Source organism: Rhopilema esculentum, chromosome 14 (assembly GCF_057945365.1).
Source record: "Rhopilema esculentum isolate cy_ngs chromosome 14, ASM5794536v1, whole genome shotgun sequence".
Classification (NCBI taxonomy): Eukaryota; Metazoa; Cnidaria; class Scyphozoa; order Rhizostomeae; family Rhizostomatidae; genus Rhopilema; species Rhopilema esculentum.
The window spans coordinates 10,196,579-10,218,431 of record NC_142828.1 but is presented as its reverse complement, the minus strand read 5'-3'; the positions used below and the strand labels follow the sequence as shown (position 1 = coordinate 10,218,431).

The window sequence follows — 21,853 nt, the reverse complement described above, 5'->3', positions numbered from 1 at the left end:
CTAAATGTAAAACCTTTCTATGTATTTTAAAATGGGACTTTCTACAATTCCCGCTTGCCAGGGGTGCAAATCAGAGATTGTTAAATTAAAAAAACAACTTTTAACATCTAAAAATATTAATATTGCCCGAAATTTTGACAAGTTAAATACAATGTTGCGGACCTATATGTGAACCAATGGCTATAACAAAACTTAAGCTGTTGGAAAAAATGTACTCAAAGTTAGAGTAGGTCAGCGTACCGCACTTGTAACGTCATTTGTAACGCAAATAAAACCCATCGTCAGCAAACAAATCTTGCAAAAAAGCATAACATCATATTTGCTAGTATTGGTTGTTATGAGATTTCTTTAAAAATGACGTCAGATGCATTCAAACGAAGAAACCGCAATAACTTTGTAGAACAGTCAATAACTTTGAAATGAAAATTTTAGGCCATACCCAGGGTTCATGGTAATAAAGGCTCCACATGATGGATTGAGTTTGATATCGCGTCCCTCGAAGAAAAACCTAGAACAATCCAAGAAGCAAAGCAAATAAGTTTAGCTAAAATAGAATTAGCGGCTTTAAGAAGTATTTATGTACTAACACTAATCATTTCAAGGTTTTTCATCAGGAAGTTCAAACTTACTGCAAATTTCACGGTCCTTCTAATGTGCAGCGTGTCAATGACAAGAGTGGCACAAAGGCACAAACCATAAGACTGACGACACAAGGAAGTTCATTGGAACAACAGAATTTAGTTTCCACACGCGGACCAAGTACAATTTTCGTTGTCTCTAGGAGGCTTTAAGAATATGTATCATTGGCTGGAGAAAAGGCACACGACCCCCACCCACCCCCACCTTCTTAGAACAACTATGAATATTTATACATAACTGAAACTTTAAATTCGAGAGCAGAAGAATCAACATTTATTTGGGGGAGAAAATTCTACCTTGCAGTAAAAGCAAAACTTCAGGGGATCAAAATACAAGCTTTTAGCAAAGTCATTGCAAATATGTATATGTTAATAGTAAAGGAAAAATTTTTGGTAAAACGGATTTCTGAGAATATCTGACAGGAATTGCAGATAAATGATGCTTTTCGTCACTGCCTCACCGATATTGCTGGAATGCTTAATCAAATGCCTTACCTGTGGCTTATAAAATGAGGGCGCAAGGTGGTTTTAGCATACGATAATCGTGGAATTAAGATACGTGTAAAACCCTTATCACGATAAGAGATGCCACGTATAAAAATGCCATCATGCCTCAGAAAATTGCGTTCAATGGCCTACCTTACTGCTGATGTATCTTTTGCCACTTTGATAGAGTGAAGTTGCTGCGCGACAACAGAGAGAACCTCGATGTCAATTCGATTGAACTCGTCAAAGCAACACCAGGAGCCAGATTGAGCCAGTCCGGATAGAAACTTTCCAATCATCTGCAAAGACACAACAAACATCAAGCATATCATCACATATAAACTTCTGTTGGCTGCTACAAGGAAGAAATTCATCAAAACATTTCTATACAGATTTTCCGGAAATATCAATTTCCAAAAGGAGGCACTAGATTTGTTTCTTTGCCAGTTTTGATCAAAATCCTTTATTCAACTCTTATTCAGTCTGAGAATGGGGAACCTTCCAGCATTCGAAACAATCATATTTCGCAGTTAAAGAGTATAACACGCAGATACGGTAGACGAATCCTGAGGGCGAGAGTAATTCATCTTTCACCACGTGCCTCTCTTGCCGGAAGAACATACCCAAAGGTGTCTTAAAAACATTTTATAAACAATATAAACGTTTTTCGTCCAATAACGGCTTGTTTCTAGGCCTTTTTTGAAGACCTACTGATGATCGCCGAAGACTCCATAGAAATATCAGTGGAAACAACATCAACAACAGCAACAACAACAACAACGATTACAATTACAATGAAGTAGTGTCTATTTTACCTTGAAATCAAGGCCTTCAGAGCAGTTGAATACCAGACATTGTTTACCCATGGCCTGAAAATGCAAACAATACTTGAATAGTAGAATGGTGTATGGCCAAAGTAGGACTTTCCACTTGATCATACCTATTCAACTTACTAAAACTATGCAACAAAATTAATTCAAAGAATTATTAAAAACTTGAATGCATTAACACATTTATCTACTTATTCAATCGTTGCTTGTTTCCCAGTCATAAAGCAATTTTTATGCTCATTCAAAGATACATATCCTTTATAAATTTGCTGCCAAATTACGATACAATATTAAGCAGTGACGGCACTATAGCTGACATAGGATCTGCCCTTGCAAAATGCAGTGCAAAGACTCAAAGTTAACACACACATCAAACACAACTTGAAAGATTTATAGGGTCCTAAAAGTGCAATTTGAGGAGCATTTCACAGGAAGATAGTTTGACCCATGATAATAAAAAACATTAAAAAGAACTAAAGACACAGCTTAGCTTAAAATGTCAAAGTAAGCTACAATACACAATGTATCCTAAAGCAGTTTTCTATCAATGAACGCTTGCAAACGAACCTTTGCGAGGTCTTTCACTGTCTCTGTCTTCCCTGTGCCTGCAGGTCCTGCAGGAGCACCCCCGAGATTAAGATGCATCGCCCCAGTAAGTGTAAGGTAGCAACGATCTGTCAAGGGGGTAATGACCAGACGGGAAGAGCACCCGAGGTATTCATAGCCATACACAAAGGATGCCAGCGATTGTGTAACTCTGCAAGTGTTCCCTTCATCGTCCCACTCGTAGCGCAGGTGCCTGGAAGAAAGTTAAAGTTGAAACTAAACTGCTGGAAACATCAACCTGCTACAAAACCACAAGATGAAGTTATGCAAGAAAAAGGTTTTTTGTACAGTACAAATTCTCCCATGGTACTGAGTAAAAAGGCTGCCTAAAGCATTCATTTAAAACTTAGAAAGTAGAATTTTTTCAAAAGCAAATAGAGAATTGGAGCTTTTCTATGAGGATGCAGAAATAGGATAACTTGTATAAGAGTGGCAATGATCGAATTTATGATGACGTAAAACGTAAAAACCACGTGAAAAATTGCGGGAATAAGAAAAGAAACGATACTTCGTGTGCTAGACCCAACCACATTGTGTACAATAATAACCCCGTTCGGGGTAAATTAGGGACATGCATTAAGGAAACTGGTAGCCTCGAAGTTTTTTTGGCGATTGTAAAGAGCCAGGGCCTTAAAAATGTTCCATCTGAATGAAGGAAAGTAAACTGGAAAGCTTAAAGAAATGTACAAGGGGCTTGAATGCATCTCTAACGATGGACTTTATGGCGAACGATGGGACTTCAGATATGAGAAACACGATCTATGCTGCTGGGGATGGAAAATATATCTTGTTTGATGCTTTATGAACCCACCTGGTCCAAGCAAAATCGTCAGCTGATGTTACGTCGCCTTCGATAAGGTCCCTTGTTATATCTCTTGAATGAACCAGCGTTATGATGAGAGCCACGACAGTTTGGTATAAATGAGTTGACAGTGCACGCGTGACGACAGAAGCGAGGCTGTTTAGCAGCGTAACCAGCTTAGTCCGAACGTCATTTAGTGACGTCATGCTACTTCCGCTCGTTAAGGCCTCGGTGACTAACCGGTTGAACATGATTTGAGTCTAACAAAGTTGCAATTCATTACAATTTGAAAGAAAAAAGAATGAATAAATACAAAACTGAATAAACACTTTATTGAAAAGTTGACATGATTAAATTCAAATTCATAAAAAAGGAAGTTTCGTGAAAATGATACATAGCCAAATAAAACGGAAGATTTCATCGGTAGGAATAAAAAGTATATGTCTGTACAATATTAATTATTCTCAAAGGCTTTGAAATCAAGCATACGACTGTGCGAGCTACTTCAGTACATTAGTGACTAGTAAATATCATTACTACACAAGCATCATTTTTCCCTAGCACGGCATACAAATGTGTATATATGAAAGCAATAACTTCCACTACCTACTTAAATGAGTTGAAAATAAATTCTTGCGATATATAGAAATAGTAATACAACGGAGAGAAGCCAGCAAAACAGTCGATTAAAGAATTTCTCATAATAAAAATCTTTAAGACCTTTCTAGTTAGATATACTGGACTTCAAACGGTTCAAGTCCAGCCTTAATGGAGAAAACATTTTCTCTCCACAGAATGCAAATATGGCTCAAGAAAATCAAAATTTGGAAACACGAGGTAAAATAATAGAATTTATATATTTGAAACTTTGAAAGTAAGATGCAGAGAAATTTGAAACAAAGTCACTAACAAAAGATGCTATATCCTAAAATAATGTAAAAAATTAAATAGGACTATCGCATCTTTCCAAAACACTTGTGACTCATTCACGTAAAATAAGATGCAACACATAGCAATGTTGTCAGATATGTCCTGTTACCTTACACCTTTAATAGTTGAATTAGTTTTTCTTTAGTTATCATTTTAACCAACATGAAATAAAGGAAAGGAAAGGAAGTCATTGATATGTAAATTTTTCACTTACCACTGCAATATCAACTTGGCCAGAGTGGTCAAGAACCCATTCCACGTAGTCACTGTTCGTATAATCCGTTATTGCTTTTTTAAGGCTTCTGAAATTTAATACACGGTTAAAGAATAACATGTGAAAATAATTCATACTGCCATTAGAATATTATAATGCTCATGAAAATCTTTGTTTAAAATTCATTAAATCATCATTGAAGGAAGAAATGCGTTAATGGCAAGAATCACACTTACAGTTTGACAGTGTCAAACATGGTATGCTCCACATTCAATAGCCATTGCTCAACAGGGCCTGTGGCTCGCACGTTTCTACAAAAAAGCAACATTTAAAACGCTTTCTTAACCAAATACCAAATCTGAAAACGAATAACATTCCTTGAACAAGGCTTTTGAGGGTATAGATTATAAGATTGTGTTATCATATAAGATCATTAGGATTGATGTTGGTATCAGGTCTAATGAGCGATCAAATGGATTCCAAAACAAAATTGAAGCATACTAATATAGCTGTAAATTGACTTTAAATTGAGTGGAGCTTAAAGATCGACCCAAATGAGGTTTAAAATATTGACTTCAAAGAATTTTCAGCGAAATATGAGCTTCCGTAAAATTCTAGTCTTAACATTTTACAAAAAGCGTGATAGCTTGACATCGTCACATCAAATTTGTTATACTTTCTTATTTCATATATTTACTCTCTATGAAATTCTTTTCTCTTCTTTTGATTAACCTAAATACATTTTCTCTAGACAAACCCCATTGCAATAACTTTTTAATCACTGTATCAAGTTACTTTAATCAAGTAATCAAGATACTTGGAATGCTTCTTACTTCGCCAAGGGCAAGCGTTCGTCTTCTTCTGAGATCATAGATACGACAGTGGGCGTTGCTCGCGTTTCTCGGTGAAACACCAAGGCCTGTACATTGCCGAAACATTTCTTCAAATGAGGCTGAACAGCTGCAGGGTTCTTAGTATTGGCGAGGATATCCAAAAGCTCTTCGTTGCTGAGGAAGTAGAATCTTGCGAAAACGAGGCGCTTTGTTTCCAGGTAATCCTAAAAAGAAACAAATTTCGATAAATGTCAATATTGATAAAGAAGTTAGAAATGACAGTCTTTTTTTTAATTCGATTTCAGGAATAAAGATTAAGAGTTAATAGATGAATCTATATGAAGGATGATTAGAGAGATGGCATAAAATTGTAAACAAAATTATCAGAAAAACAAAATATAGACCATCAATATCATTATACTATTAACATATTTTACAATAGGAAAACAAAAAAAAATATACAGTAAAAAAGAGTGAAAATGAAAAAAGATAATTTAAGGATAATAGTTATTCTGACTAGAAAGAAGTTCCAGGTAGAAGATTAAGGTCTTACTATCTAGAAAGTAACGGTCCACAAAATACACCATGAAGTTTCTCAAGTGTGTGAATGAACAAAAAAAATCCAGAATACTTACTTCCAAAGACCTGTGAACTTTCTCAAGATTTGTATTGCATGACTGTAAAATCTCAAGAACACCTGGGGACACAAAGCACTTTACAAAATAGAACGCAGTATAAAATCGTTTCAGCACAATTAAAACAAAAGTAAATTCCACAGTTATGACTTTATCCTATCCTACATTGATGACCTCTTTACCCAGAGCAACAAAAATTCGAGCGCGAACTTATGACCCAAACTTAACGCTTGTCGTTATACCAATCTAGTGGGGCGGTGCTAGCTTGATGCCTCAATGTCAGCCGAAGTGACAGATTTTTATTGTCTTGTATGGGAAGTGTACCTAGTGAATAATTACACGCCAATTAAAGCTTTTCGAAAAGCTAAACGGATAAAAAGTTTCCAAAGTTATATATTGTATAACTTTTAAAATTCAATAAAACAATCACAGTTTCATACTATATACTGTTAAGGGCTATCTTTATAAATTGGTTCTTTTTATATCTGGATCTATGTTCATAAACTGGAATCAGCTTACAAAGAGAATAGCCTACCTGCCGCGGTTGAGGCTTTGAGAGCATTTGGATTATCAATGACTCTGCGCATGATGTCCTTCCAGTTCTTGTCAACGACATTGAATAGTTTTGATTCGTTTGGCAATTGTCTTCGAAGCAAAAAAAAATAACCATGAGACTCGGAAATCAAAAAATTTCAACAATAGACAAGGGAAAGCTGAAGAAAATCCCAGTCAAATGAAACAAACGCGTGCCCTAGCATAAAATGTGCCAACGGACCATGTGTCCTACCTTTGGATATCTGCAGCCGAGAATATTGTTTCCAGATACAGCCAGTTGCGTTGTACAAGCATCCACTCTTCAAATGTTCTGCCAAACAAATTCAATTTTCGTTCCCATTCTTCGACAAGACCCTGGAACAAGAAACACAATTAAATAATCTTTTATATAGTAAACTAGTGGAAGCGTTTGGGATTTTAAGTTTATGTACAAGATGAAAAAGGTAAAATGATAAATATGATTGTTGATTATTTGTTTACTCAAAGAACATTATTGTATCAATTTACATTGCTAAAGTGTCTTAGTATTGGTTAGAACAGTGTTATGGTATTTGTTACTGGGTCAGCCACTTCATGAAATCACTAAACTTAACCTAAAGCAAAGAGTTGTGCAATAAAACAAGCCAGAAAACATAAATGCCTCATATGAAAAGAAGATTTATTGATATAAAAATATATATTTATTAAATATATTGTATTATTATATATATATATTATATTATATATTATATATAAATATTATATTTTATTGATATAAATTAAAATATAAAAATGATATAAATATATTGAAATAATTCAGAAGATTGGAAAAGATAATGGAATTTGGCAAATCAGCTGCATATCAAAATTTGATATTTAATACCAAAACCTGTTTGCAAGAAATGAAAAAGGGTGTTTGAAGGGAAAGCATGCACTAGAATTACAAAGTATTCATTTCGAGCTTATCTCAGAAAAGCATTCACCTTGATTGGCTGTGAAAATCGAGATCCTTTGATATTGCCAAGTGTGACTTGACATTCTTCAAGTGTAGTGATAATTTCATCCGCACTCACAATTATTGCTATGTCTCTGCTTGTATGAGCAACAAGCTGAAAATCGGTGAAATTCCAGTATTCAATGACCTTGAAGAAATGGGAATGTGATAACATCTTAGAATAGAGGTTTGGTGTATATGCTATTGTCGTGTTTTGAAAATAGAACTATTTCCGATAAAGCAGACTGATATCGAGCCTCTCCCCAAGAACAATGTTGTTTGTAGAGTTAAATATCATAGCCACTGAAAGGAATCAGTCAGACCACACCGCATCGTTTAACATGGTGTAAAACAACATTGTTCAGAGGGAGAAGGGATGGGGGGAGTGGGGTAGAGAAGGGGTAGCATAAAATGTTAAAAAATTTAGTGAAGCGAACCAAGACTTTTAGTGGATATTGTAGATAGCCTGAAAACGTTTACGAATTTCATCAACCTGGAGCAAAACAGCCACTAAAGGGCCTAGATTTCAAAACTGCGCAAGACGCAAGTACAATCTTTGATAGTTCACCATACCATGCACTTTTTAAAGGAACCATTTCTAAATCTCATTAGGATTCTAGCCAGATAGTCAGCCATTGAGTATTAAAATTGTTGAGTATCGTTCCTTTTTTAAGAAATATATACCCATGCCAGCGAAAACATACTTTGGTAGACAATATTGGAACATCTCTCCCAGCACAATAATGAAAAAAATTATGCCTATATATATTGTTACCATAGCAAATACGTGTAACATCATCATTTTTAGGATTGCCCGCACCCCTTCGGTGTGTGTGAATGTTCTTTAGTTAGTTAAATAAAGGTCATTCAGGCACCAACGCTATTATCATGTTTGGAGACCCAAAGCGTTGTGTTAATTTCTAATATTCACTCTTATTTATGTTGCGAGTTGATGATGTTATTCACTCTTATTTATGATGCACTCAAGATACTACACTTTTTTATAGACTTTCAAAGCAGAAAAAACTTTAAGAAACGTAAGGCTGAAAGATTAAAAATGGTTGGTTTGGGTAAAATAACAAAACGAAACAGATTCAAAATCAAATAGAAAGGTGCCTGATTATAATCATAAACAAGTCCATTTTTCTCTAGATATAAAAAGGTTGCCCAATGGATACTCTTAGCTTTTTATAAAAGATCAAGTGTTCATCAGGCATGAAACGTAAACAAATATTTGAATATCGTTACATTAATGTGTAGGTAACTCACCCGCTGCAACATTTGCTCAAGAGTTGCTTCGTTACTTGCTTGCGAGGATATTTCTGCAATCTTCTCTTTGTATTGAAATATCTGTGCGTACGAAAAGGATTATCTGAAATGCCCTAAACGTCGATTATCCAATTGTCAATAGAACATGCTTCATGATTTTACAAGCAAACGAGTAACAGCCGGCTGATAGCAAAAGCAGCCCCACCCCTTTACGTATTGAGGCTTCACAAATGAGAGTAAAGAACACCGTTTGGTGCAAGTACTATTGCTAAATCCTTGTTCTACATACAAAACTATTAATCATACTTTCCACGTGTGAAACAAGGTTTTGCTATAACAGAAAATCAACAAATTAGAGGCGACAGTCCCATAGACCGTAGATACTCAATTACGCCCCCTTCTTCGAATGATCCCTCCAAAATTAGCCCCTATTCTTTAAGCAAATTATCACACATAGGTCCTACATTTTTCACAGAATGTTTCGCTTTTCGTCACCGTCTGATATTTGGCTGGCATTTCTATTAAACAGCACTGGGACATTGGAATAATATCCTTTGCAAGAATTCTTTACCAAGAATAAAAAACACAAATCGTAGCTATGGATATACTACGTATCTTTATAGTACTTGAATTCGATCAACAGAAAATTCAAATGAATCCGCGGACGTAAACCACCTACATCTCCTTTTACGCTGCTGAATAAATTATGAAATATAAAACCAGAATTTAATTGCTTAATCACCCAGCATCTACCTTTTCGGTTAACACACTAAAGTAAATAAAATTGTTTTTGATAATAATATCTTGTGGGCATTCACTGTAACTATACGCTATTGTAATATAAATTAGTTTAGAGACTAACCTTTAACTGTAACAAATCACCCAATGTAAACAACTTGTCTCTCACTACTTTGGTGCCAATGATTTCTTGTATTTCATTCCAATGCCTTTCCCGAAGGGCTGTGTTTCGCAAGCTACTAATAACGGGCATACCCTGCTTAAACTTCATGACCTTCTTCTTTAATTTTGGAACAACTGGATTCGGTGGAAGACCTAGCATAGAACTGCATGTTAAAAGGCCAAGAAATTTCTCAAATAGCCAGGGAGTCAATTAATAAATCTTCATGTAGGACAAAATAGCAAGTTGGCAAGTTAATTTACACAAACATATGGCACAAAATGACTACAGAAAGAACCATTTCTAGGCTATCAAACAGCTAGTCATAAACAAGCAAGCCTCCTTATGTAGAACGGTGTTAAATGCTAATCTCCTTTCAACCACGATAAAGCAGGATAAAATTGTAAAGTGACGTCATTAACGGACCTTTCTCCAAAAGGAATACAGTTTGCACGAATCTTGTGACGTCTTTCTGAACATCATCAACAGCTAGAGCGTCAAAATGCGTGGATTTCCATTGGTTGACAAGCACCTCCCATTCTTCCATCGATTCCCATAACAATTTTCGCAGGGTCAGATCACGTTCCACTTCTGATAAATCGTTTTGAAGAGCGGAAACTGAGGCAGAGTTCAGGTTCGGATCAGAAATGCCGTAACCAGTCTCCCTAAAAAAATATGACACGTATCATCATTACCAACGTTGTTTGCCAATAGCAAAACCAATGTATTTTGGATTTTGGTTCTCTGACTTACTCTAAATGGTTAATCATTACTTCATCATAAAGTACTTAAGAAGACTTAAGAGTAAACCTTAATTGAGATGAAACTGGAGCAATATCACAATCGATGTTCGGTGTTTTCAGTATCTACTAGAGCAAAGACCTTAAAAGAAGAATCTACTGGTTCAAGTGCACCACTATTGTTGGGTCTGGTGCATATGGGGAAGCTTCTTACAAAGGTTCTCATTTAAAAGGGACATTTTGCGCTGAACTTTGGGGATGATGCCTGACGACAGAGTTGCCATATGAAAATAGATGTTCAGGGGAAATAGATGTAAAACATAGAGGGGCAGCCTTTATGTCTTGAATTACTTGGTTCTTCTGTGCGGGATTTACTTCTTTGAGTATTAAACACATAGAACCATGAATATCCTAAAAGTTGAAAGCTTAAGAACCTAATGGGTTTTTCCAACCAGTTTATACAGAGTCCAAAAAATGACTTTGGTATGTAGAGGTGGCCAAGTCACTGTATTAGAAGCAAAAAAACAAGGGACAAATGATCCCAACACATCAACCGAGAATGGCCTACTGGAAGTCTAATAACTAAAATACAATTTTCTTCTTTGCAGAACGTCGATTAAGATGAATTCCGAGCCTATGTATTGCTGGGTACATTTCGTGGGTCTTATGAGCTTTGCGTGGTACGCGGGGAGGAGGAGGACACCATAATCTTACTTTATTATACAGTTAGCCCTCTAATAGCTATTTTTTGCGGATGGGCCTTGTAAAAGCCTCCTATTACACTTACAGACATTTCTAAAGTTCCTTAGCAAATGAAACTTACTCTAGCATAAGCGATCTCTTTTTGACGGCTGTCGACAGGGCATCACCAAATCTATCTTGATAGCTTGCATAATTTCGGGATCTTTGGCCAATCAGTTCAACATCTTCCATCAACATTGTAATGTTTTCCATAGCAGCTTGTGGCACCACGTCTTCATCGAGAAGCACTGGGGAGCGCACCTTGTTCTTGACGTTGTGCAAATACTTTCTCAATTCAGCGACCATGTTCTTGAGATCTTTCATGAATTTTTGTATATGTTCGTCTTTTTTTGCCTCGCAGTAAAGAATCGTTGCCTAATAAATATAAATTTGAGATATAGAACAGGTCAATAAAGATATGTTGCCTGATAAAAAGATCAAACAAAATCAGGCATTTTCAGATTCTTTAGTGATCTTATGAAGTACATGTGCCTAAACGAAGATTATTTACTGGAGCCTTACGCATTCTGACAACAGATATTCAAGATTTCTCAGAGGGGATCATGCGAGTTCACGTACAAATTAACCGTAAGTTAGTGAGCACATCTTTCCAAAAGGTGCATTACAACTGTTGAAAGAGTAATAATTTGAACCAAGATACTTACCCTTTTTACACTGCCCTTATCGTTACATCTTGTGCCACATTGGAAGTTATCGCAATAGTAACTGGTCTAATGCTTGGGAAACACTTACAATAGCAGAAATTCAGGCAAATCAACTGGAAATAAACCTATCAATCAACACAATTCGGGGTTTTAATCAAAGAAAATTGAAGCAAATGCAAAAAAAACGGAGGACAATTTAATAAGAATATCGAACAAACCTTGAGTTGGGTAAAACTAGGACCAAGGGTTCTGTAAAGAGCCCATTCTTCTGCACTAAAATCCAGGGAGAATTTGATGGCAATTTGAAACAATCCAGAAACTACTTTGAACTCTTTGTCTAAAGATGGCACTTCGTTGGACATGCGTGCCAAGAAAGCAAGATGCTCGACGAAATCTTCGACAGTGAACGGTGTCCTTTCAAGTTTTAGTTCAGAGCTCTGGGGAATATAGAACGGAAAAAAATCAGAAAATTGACGTCTTGGCAGAAAGAGAAACAATTTTAAATGAAACATATAAATAAAAAGGAATTCCGAGTAATAACTACCTTGATCACTTTGAGCAGAGCCTCATTCCTTGAACAAGATATTTGCGGAAGATGGTGACTAACGGCAGCAACAATTCCTTGTGGGTATGGCAAGCAGGATTCTCTAAACTTCACTGATTTCACCAAGAACATACCGACTCTCTTTTCGTCAGCCATGCTGCTCATTGCAGATATCTTAAGGCAAGGGAAAAATCCGATCATGAGTAAAACAAGTCAGAATCGAAAGACGACTGGAATTGCCTGTGACTATTTCCATAATTCTTAGTTTTGGCACATTTCAGCAGAGGAGACCTTTATCATCCTCTTTCCAACTTGAAGAAAGATGAGTGTTTTGCTTCGAGTATCAACAATGCAGCATCTACCACCATCCTCGCCATCCCCCCCTCCCCATTTAAAATGTTTTCTGAATTTTTACAATCACCTGTTATTCATTATCAATGTATTGCTATACAGTGAACTTGTTATGAATACAGGTTTATACTAGTTACGTTTCTTATTCAAAATTTTTATTTTTTATTTAGGTAACAGATACCGACAGATATGTTTGCATACCTGATCTGTGAATTGGCCAAGTACTGCATTGAACTGATCAGCGCTCCATACTTGCCTTTGCAGAGCCCTCTCCACATTTACTTTACTTGCTGTGTCGACCATATTGCAGAAATCAACAAACATCTACATGGCACAAAATATCGTTATGAAAACCAAGGTAGATGTAGAACTACAAACTAATTCATTCGATGATTTTGTCTTTCACAAGTTCACAAGTAAGCTTGACATTAAAAAATCTACCATTCTTTTTGAAGCAATAATTATACCATACTTTTTTGATGTTAGATAATTAACTCAAATACTGCGCGTTTGAACTGCTTATACCTACGCATAAAGGCCTAGATATACGAAAATACAAAATCTGGGAGCCAATAATGATGAAACTGGAATTAACAGCCAAACATATACTTACATCAGCATACTCCTCCACATTTCTTATCTCCACAGAAATATGCTGCACAATATCTGCAATGTATCTTTGGTATTCATCATCGGAGCCAAAGAGCAGCTCGACACTCGGCCAAGGCTTCTCATGCGAGCGGCTTAACTCCATCGCCTCTTTATCACATTCTAAGATAAGAATAGTCTCTCTTTCATCAATAAATTGTTGCAAACCAGGCTCTTTCAGTAAGCTCGTGAATGACGTAATTGATTGCTCAAACTGGTATATTACGTCCAGAAGTTGTGATTCAAAATCCTGAAAAGGCAAGATTATTATGAAGGCAACACATCAAATACAGACCCGCTGACATGATCAAGCATTTGATAGAACGAAGGAAGGCTGAGAGGAAAGAGAGAATAGCTGCTAATAGGCTTGACATCAGGTTCTTTCCTTATGAATAAAATATCCAGTTTGGAAGCTGTTATTTCAAAGAGCAAAATGCACACTGTCGTGAGCAACAGTAAAGATGATCGAAATCACCCAATCTTGAATGAATGCAAGATATCGGTATAAATTGGCAAATTAAACAGTTGCCTGACGATTTGCAACTTAGAACCTTTCTGCTCTATACACCATAGCGTTAATTAGCAAATAGATTGAGATAAGTGCTGAAATAGAGAGCTACATTTAGAAAATTGGAGACTAAAGGATAAGAATATTGACCTGATAGTTTGGTGAAAGCTGCACAACTGAGATCTTTATTGAACGCATTGAAAGTTTAGAGTGGCTTTTCTCTATCGCATCGTTGCCATCGTTGAAGGAAGATTGTGAAGACATTTCATCATAATCTTCTTCAAATGAAGAACTTGACTCCTCCTCCTCAGCAATAGTTGCATCGGAGAGCGATGAAAAGTGAACACCTTTCCTTACTGTCTTTTGCAAATCTTCAAAAAAATCCAAGTCAGAGAAGACAGCTCTCGATTAAATTCAGTTCTAGATATATCTTTATAATGTTGACACTTAAGAGGCCTTAAAAGAATGTGCAATATTGAATCTCTCTCAGTAAGATATACTGACAAACGAACAGATAGAAAAATTAACAGGCTTCTCAAAGGGTGTTTTATAGACAAAAGGTCAATTTAGAAGCAGTAAACGCGATTTCTAAGGCAATGGTGCTAAAAAGATCTTGTCATAAAAATACCTGGGGATTTTGCTTTTGCGGAATAATTCCTTTTCTCTTCAAGTACAAGGTCCAACTCAAACATGGCAGAGGTTATGCTTGATTCAATTTTCAAAATATCCACCAGATCTCTGAATCTGGTTCTTTTCTTTTCATTCCAATCAATGGCCCTAGATTTCGGTCGTTTATTCATGTTGACGGACGCTTCAATCTGCCCAATTAAGTTGGATACCGAGACAGTCACCAGTCTTTTTAGCAGCTCCATTACCATGAAATCCACACAGCGAATAAACGAACGAAGCCTTTGGCGAACGGTGCGCCATTCCGCCAATTTGGTGTACTTGTACGGGTTTTTGTTCTTCTCAGATTCTTTGCTCTTCTTGGATTTGTCTGTTGCGTCTCCTATGCCGTATTTTTCTGAAAAAAATTTTTTAGCATAAATCTGATTATCAATGAACAAGGCAATATATAGATCAAAACCTCATAACCTGATACATGGTATAGAAAATGTTAAAATGTCAACGGACTCCGTATTTTTCCCATGCCAGCTATATTTGTGTAACAAACTGGTACTTTTATAAAGCTTGCAGTATCAACCCATTAAGACGACAGCAACCAATGCAAGAGCCTACTGGTAAACGTTTGCAGTTTTTAACACTTGGTCTATCTAGGTAGGCCTAATACATTTCTTACATAGAAAACAAATGGAACAAATGGATATGAATAGCAATAACTTTATAGTATTTCAAACTTTCGCTTTTAGGTGAAGAGAACTTAAGCAAAGCTAAGACACAACAAATGAAAGCGATTCGAATACAAAATACCACGTTTGGCACGTTTGCTTTCAAACAAGCTATAAAAAAGAGATGCAGGAAACTGTTATTAGGCAGTAACACAAACCGTTGTAAGAAAATCTTCTTGTGGTAGAGAATTTAAAAATGGCTTTAAAAAAATGACGATAGGTTCCAAAACTGGAGTTCGTTTTCACCTTAGAACTACATCTGCGACATTTTCAATAGGAAATCAGTTTTGGAATCTATCTAAACAGTCATGAAACAGCCGCTATTGTGTAAACAGAAGGAGTTCATTTGCATCTTTAGTCTTCATTAGTAATATTTTCAATGGGGAAGCGGCACTGAGTGGGTAACTTTAACAGTCACGTACTCGTCTTTTTGATTGGCCTATTTCGATCCACAACTGGGTATATTTACTTTCTAGCGTAGAGTTTTCGATCCATGTTTTAACGTTTTATACTCTAATGAATGTCAGACAAAAAACTTGAGTATGTTTCAAAGTATTTGCTTTTTTCAAACCCATTTATAAAAAAATTGTAGAGAAACATTAAAAAAAGTCTCAAAAGGCAATGAAAGGACAAATACCTTTCGTAAGCTGCAAAGACTTGGCTTTTGCTTTTGTGTTGCCAGTGAACTTTTTGTTTGAATTGTCTACGATATCTTTTCTAGTCGCTTCAATGCGTTCTTTTTCCAGCTGGACTACTTTCTGCAACAAGAAAAAATAATTGAATCTAAACAGCATTTTTGAAAAATGGAATAGAATAGAATGGAGAATTTTTTAGACCTTTTCGTGAGTTTCAGTTCGCACGCGTTTCAGTTCAAATCAAATTAACCAAGGAAATAAAAAAAAGTACTGTTAGACCCTCACCTCACAAGCATCTGTAACGATTTCAACGACTTTTTTCCGAAGTGCAGCCAGTTTCTTAGTCGATGAAACCACTCGACTGCGCTGTCGTTCGCAAAAGGTTCCTAGGACCATGGTGTTGTACCATTCGGTATCAAGAAGTGTGATCTTATCTTCTTCATTCGATTTGCCACTGCCACTGCTACAAGCGTCCTCGCAGAGGGATCTTATTCGCAGCAAGGCTGTTTGGAAAATGCCGTTTGATATCAGCAGGGAATCAGCAAGAAAGAATCTATTTAAAAGAAAGATAAGGATTTGTGGTACACGCATCATCAACTAAAAGAATAATAAAAACTTTGGAATTGACAGAAAGGATAAAAAATTTCTGAATAGATACAGCATATACTGACCAAATATTTATTACCTTCAAAAAACGGGAAGTACTTGGTTTCGAATTATAGCGGAAAATCCCGAGCTTAGAAAAAAACAAGACTTGAAGAAATATTGGTCAGACCCTTACGTTAATATCTCTCTGAAGCTCTGAATGGCTCTGCTTGACAAACTTGACAAATCAGACATCCGATCAAAATGAATTGTCAAACATTGTTAAATTATTATCCGGAAAAGGCTAGTAAGATGTCTTAAATTTCAAGGTACGTCAATCATTAGCAGCATTAGCCATCGAGCTATTTCTAGAAGGTTAAAATTGATGAGTTATAATTTACAGATAATGAGCTATAATTTCAACGCTTTGAGCAATCTGGAAGCAGATAGAGTCAACATAATCGCAACTGGAAGGTCGGGAGAAACGGTTGTCGCTGGTCGGAGACTGGAGGCCTATTCTAGCCCTGTCACTCGCTCACATTTTCTCTCAGTAAAGTAAGGGAAAATTTTTGGTTTTCGTTGCAAGCAGGTATGTCTGTGCATAAAAATATCACGACATTGTCACAAAGAATATTCATCGATTCAGTTAACGATCTACCTTATATTGCACCTTGTATTCAAAATACAACGCAGTCATCTAAGAAAATGAAATCAAAATTGAAATGATGGGGCAATGCGTTACGTGGCTCCACAAAAAAGAAGCAAAATGACACTCACTTGCTTTCTGTGTTTCTAGCTGATCGAACATTTTTTTTCCAGTTTAGGAAAGTTTTCCGAATCCTACAACACATCACAAAAAATTATCATGCTAAATTGTTTGTGTTTTTAACTTTGAAAATGAGTTTCTGTAAATTACAGGAATCAATTAAGTCCAGTAATGTTACGGTTGCATATAGTTACAATACGATGAGTGAACTCACCAGTGACTTGCATCTTAGAACATCAAAATTTCGACATATATGTTAAAGAAGCCTTTGGTACCGGAAAATTTGAAAATAGAAAGAAAGAGCGGAAATATGACATGCGCACATACTTTCCACCTGATTCTCCTTAGAGGATAAACGTCGGATGATGGAAAAAGGTAAGCAAAAATTTACATCCAGATGTAGATCAAAAGTAATGTGAGATGAAGAAGGGCATGTATACAAATTTTACTTAAACAGAGCTCAATTTCGACATAGCCAGCAAGAGAGTTACAATAACTCTTATTCTCACAGTTTCTTGATGGTACGATAAACTTGATCAATCCTCAAACTTATTAAAAGAGTTGAATTATGACTGCTGGTATTCTTTTCAACAAGACATAACTGATTGTCCCTTTAGCATAACCTAATGCAGGGCAGTAATTTTCACAAAAAATTGGAAGAGGGACCAAATTTAAAATTTCAATTACAGCAAAAAGTTTGATAAAATGAAAAATATATTTCATAATCTTATTGGTTAAAACTATACGCAAAAATACAGGCCTTTCCCCCTCTCCCTCCCAGAAGTAACAGCCCTGAATGGCATTCTCTAGTTGATTAAAGAAATTTACCTGAACTGATCGAAGAAAGGTATCTTGTAGATGCTGAAAAATAGCTTTCTTTCTTTAAGCCAATCTAAAACAGGTGATACTTCTGCTTCTACTCCCTTTCTCACCTAAAATAAAAATAAGAAAACTTTCAAGTCTCGCATGCAAAAACAAGAAGGAATGTTTATAAAGTTATGTGCAAATCTGAGGAAAAATAATATGTTTATTTTTAACATGGTTAAATAGGAGTCCACTGAATGGATTCTTTAGTCATCTCTAGAAGCAGTTAGCCATTTGTTGAGACATTTTGAAAATAATCAATAAAGGTTGAAATACATACCATAGTAACATAGGTAGCTGTAACAGTGAAATATCTATCACTCTTTTTAATTATATCTGGCTTTGTGGTTACCAAATCATATGGATTGTATCTTGACTTTGGCTTTCTATGGTCTCTGTCAATACAGTACCTAAATTCTCCATCGTCTTTCAACTCTTTTTCTGTTGTATCAATTGTCTTTTTTGCTACTGGCATTTCTCCTAGTTCAATGCCTTTACAAGGCCAGCCAAGCCGCTTTCTTAGATCATAAATGATAAGTAAAATCTCATTTGGAAAATTTTCAGCACATTCCTCCTTCCACTGTTTGGGGTCTCTGTTATTTTCATCTTTGAGAGGTTTGGTTTGAGCAAAATTTTCTTCCTAAAAGTAGAAAATTACAAAAAAAGTGTTTTAGTAGAAACACAGCTAGATGTTTCTAAAAATGAAGGATAATTGCCATCATGGGTTTGTAGATAAGATGGTTGTTTGATCTTTTGGTCTCAAATAATGTTTATTAATTAAAAATTCAAAGTGTCTGTCATTGATTGAAAAAAAGGGCTTGTTGAAATATCAATGCACGCTGTGAGTAATTCACAGAGCATTTAAAATTACAAAGGGCATAGTTCTTCCAGGTAAACAATAATTAGCCAGCATGTGCTGTATCATCAATTGACATACAAAAAAATTTTTCCAACCATGAACATCATACAAAAAATCTTGGCTGTTAGAGATAGGACATCAAAAATACAAAAAACATAACAGTAAGCATACTACTGATTGTTCATCTGGTACTGTCTCAGGCTTAACTTGTTTTTTCTTCAGCATCATAGTTTTGTATGGAACTTTAGATGGAGATGCATTTGTTGGAGGGTGTGGTAGGCTCTAAAAGATGAAAAGCAAACAATTCAGCTAAACTTTGAGCCCATCTGACAGAGATTTTGGTTTCATTAGAAACAAGAATACAATCCCCAAGGCCAAACAATTGTTGCCTTGCTTCAGAAATATATAATAGTACACATTTCAAAAATTAATTTGCAAACAATTTAGGATCTTGCCTCAACAAAAACAAATTTTTCATGCCCCAAATTTTAGGAAAAGGAAGTCCTAGAATGTTTATTCTTAAGGGAAAAACAAGGTGACACCAAAGTTTTAAAATTTTACTAAGGCAACAGAATCAAAGCATCCTGAATCAAACATTCTCAAAACAAAATAAATGCCTAAAAAAGGTCAAATTGGTTTCCAGGACATCCTCAGAGGGGCTGGAATTTGGAAAATAAGAATGATTCACCCACTTTGTCAAAAAATGGGATCTGGAGACCCCTTTTCCTCCATCCCTCTAGTGCATAATAACTAGTCAATGCATCCAGCGATATTTAAAGGATGTGTAAAGGAAGTCTTAAGGATGTGTATTTAAAGCAGCAATGACTGCAAATGCTAAGTTTGATTTTGATGCTAAGTGTATGTTTAATTTGGGTTTCTAATTTCAATCCAGTTGGAGTAATGACTGCATCTTATCATCAATTTGGTGCCTGTCAAAACATTATATACACAAGGGGAGACAAATTTACCTTGCTTTTTAAATTTGTGTTTGAACTTCCATTGTTGTTCAGAGTTTTGAAGACTTCACTGTCAACTGGGCGATTATATAAACGCGACTTCAGTTCATGCATAGCAGAATGGCCACTACGGAGCATTGACATGTCATAGAGTATTTGGTTAGAGGAGACTTTCTGAGAAATATTAGATGTGTTAGCTGTTAGTGAAGTCCCACTTAGCTGAGTGATGGACCGTTCTTGCAACAAAGTATCGTTTGTTCTAGATTTAAATGACTGCGCTGGTGTTCTTGCTAGTCTGCTATCACTTCCTTCTTTCGAGTAATTATAAGATGTTGACGTTGCCAAAGAGTTTAAAGTCGCTTTCCGCGATTTCGGAGTATTGGTGAAATCTCTCTCATCAGCAAAAGAATTCTGCGGGACCAGAAATTCTTCATCCCCCTCCATATTTCACCCCCTTTGCAATACTATCTTAATCTGCTACTACTTTTCATGATCTGCACTGATTTAGGCCATTGCTCTTTTGGCGGTTTGTTGTTTCCTGGACAACCTCGTCTCCGCGAGTCACTAGGCAACAGGAAGATACTTCATTGAGAAGAAGTAAAGACAAAAAAAATGGTATGGGAGGTTGCCGTCGTCGCGAGACCCTATGAGAGGGCTTTTCCATAATGTTCTTCTTAGATGACAATGAATTTTTGCCAATAAATTGATTTTTTCTTTGCGAGCCTAAGAAGTGCGTTAAACGTAGGACCTGCCATGTTCTTAGCGGAATATGATATGCTACATCATTACTTTGCAATTTTTCAAGGCAAGTTTATCATTATAAATTTAGTTCAGAAAGTGTGGTGGACCTAAATAGGAGCCTTGCGAAGCGCCACAGAAGATAGTGCCAGTTGGAAGTCCCATACTGTTGCAAACTACTAGCATAGAGTGCGACAAAAGTGACAGTGCACGAAATTTCTGGATAGGACCTCTAACGATTTGCCCGCAATAACTGTAAGTATTGAAACGCCCTAAAACAGGCAATCGATGCCAGCAATTGAAGAAAGAAACATCAAAGCTATGGATGTATATTTTGCAAACGATTGAAAGACTGATTGAAAGATTGCAACAGAAAAATTACTTTAAAATAAGAAAAATATTATGGTTTAATTTTCTCAAAAGCCAGAAAAAAGATTTTGCTTCCTTTGGCTACGCCTTGAAAAATTCGAAAATTTTGGCACTTCAATAAAGTTTGAAAATATGGCGCCTTTGTCATACTTCTCTAGGCATTGTCAGCACATCGCATTAAAAAATGGATTTTGTAACTTCAACCCAACGCAAAAACCACTAGAATTGTTTACTTGCTTGCATCAATGATAACACGTCAATTTGCAGACTTAGAATGAAAAACAAAATGGAAAGAAAAGATAAAAGGATAATGCTAAAGTCGAATCGAATATGTAGCAAAATTGTATTCAGTATCATTGCAAAATTTTATCTTCGAATACGCATATTTTTGCTTTGCGGGTTTTTTCGTTATCAAGGTCGGTATTCTCAAATAGCAGATGGTTTCATTTAGTAAAATAGTGTTTTTTACTTTTAGGTATTTACCGTTGTGAAACATTTGGTGCCTTCAACTGCTTTGTTTTTAATTGATTCTGGCAGTGCAAAAATAACAAGGAGACAGAGCACATCTTGGCAAACAACGACAAAAATGAATGGGATTAGGGAACTATATTTGCTGATTAAAGGTCCATAGGCAAAATCACTAGCTGTTGGTCCTATACAAACTGCACTAGGGTCACAAAAGTATGGAAACGGTGCTAAAAATGGCGGCTCACGGAAGCCAAAGGCCTAAGCCGACAGGTTTTTAAAACAGAAGTTCAGCGCTAAGTGGTTTTTGTAACGAACGCTTCGCCGCGAAATTTTTTGCTTAGTTCCAATGTCTTTTGAATCAAAATAAATTTGAAAGACTACCTTACTGTTTTGCGGGT

At 36.1% G+C, this 21,853-nt stretch overlaps 1 protein-coding gene across 2 annotated transcripts in view; it reads right to left on the bottom strand.

Moving 5' to 3' along the window:
- The window catches only part of LOC135696042 (dynein axonemal heavy chain 6), a 42,257-nt gene extending 21,831 nt beyond the window's left edge, over positions 1–20,426 (bottom strand). The window contains exons 1-29 of one of the 2 annotated variants that reach the window (XM_065215305.2): positions 19,893–20,426; positions 19,096–19,206; positions 18,346–18,705; positions 18,030–18,133; positions 17,213–17,275; positions 16,136–16,403; positions 15,853–15,973; positions 14,495–14,890; positions 14,017–14,237; positions 13,324–13,608; positions 12,912–13,034; positions 12,360–12,533; positions 12,034–12,252; positions 11,233–11,525; positions 10,096–10,334; positions 9,634–9,824; positions 8,772–8,852; positions 7,492–7,650; positions 6,762–6,883; positions 6,510–6,619; positions 5,975–6,036; positions 5,340–5,563; positions 4,743–4,817; positions 4,507–4,594; positions 3,372–3,622; positions 2,522–2,753; positions 1,940–1,993; positions 1,278–1,423; positions 440–508 (exon numbers count right to left, since the gene is read on the bottom strand). In XM_065215305.2, coding sequence (XP_065071377.2) covers positions 440–508; positions 1,278–1,423; positions 1,940–1,993; positions 2,522–2,753; positions 3,372–3,622; positions 4,507–4,594; positions 4,743–4,817; positions 5,340–5,563; positions 5,975–6,036; positions 6,510–6,619; positions 6,762–6,883; positions 7,492–7,650; positions 8,772–8,852; positions 9,634–9,824; positions 10,096–10,334; positions 11,233–11,525; positions 12,034–12,252; positions 12,360–12,533; positions 12,912–13,034; positions 13,324–13,608; positions 14,017–14,237; positions 14,495–14,890; positions 15,853–15,973; positions 16,136–16,403; positions 17,213–17,275; positions 18,030–18,133; positions 18,346–18,705; positions 19,096–19,206; positions 19,893–20,324 — 5,273 coding nt within the window. In that variant the 5' untranslated portion in view covers positions 20,325–20,426. Of the gene's footprint in view, positions 1–439; positions 509–1,277; positions 1,424–1,939; positions 1,994–2,521; positions 2,754–3,371; positions 3,623–4,506; positions 4,595–4,742; positions 4,818–5,339; positions 5,564–5,974; positions 6,037–6,509; positions 6,620–6,761; positions 6,884–7,491; positions 7,651–8,771; positions 8,853–9,633; positions 9,825–10,095; positions 10,335–11,232; positions 11,526–12,033; positions 12,253–12,359; positions 12,534–12,911; positions 13,035–13,323; positions 13,609–14,016; positions 14,238–14,494; positions 14,891–15,852; positions 15,974–16,135; positions 16,404–17,212; positions 17,276–18,029; positions 18,134–18,345; positions 18,706–19,095; positions 19,207–19,892 lie in introns of those variants that run through there. The other variant, XM_065215306.2, reaches the window with a different exon arrangement.
- Positions 20,427–21,853: the final 1,427 nt, after the last annotated feature.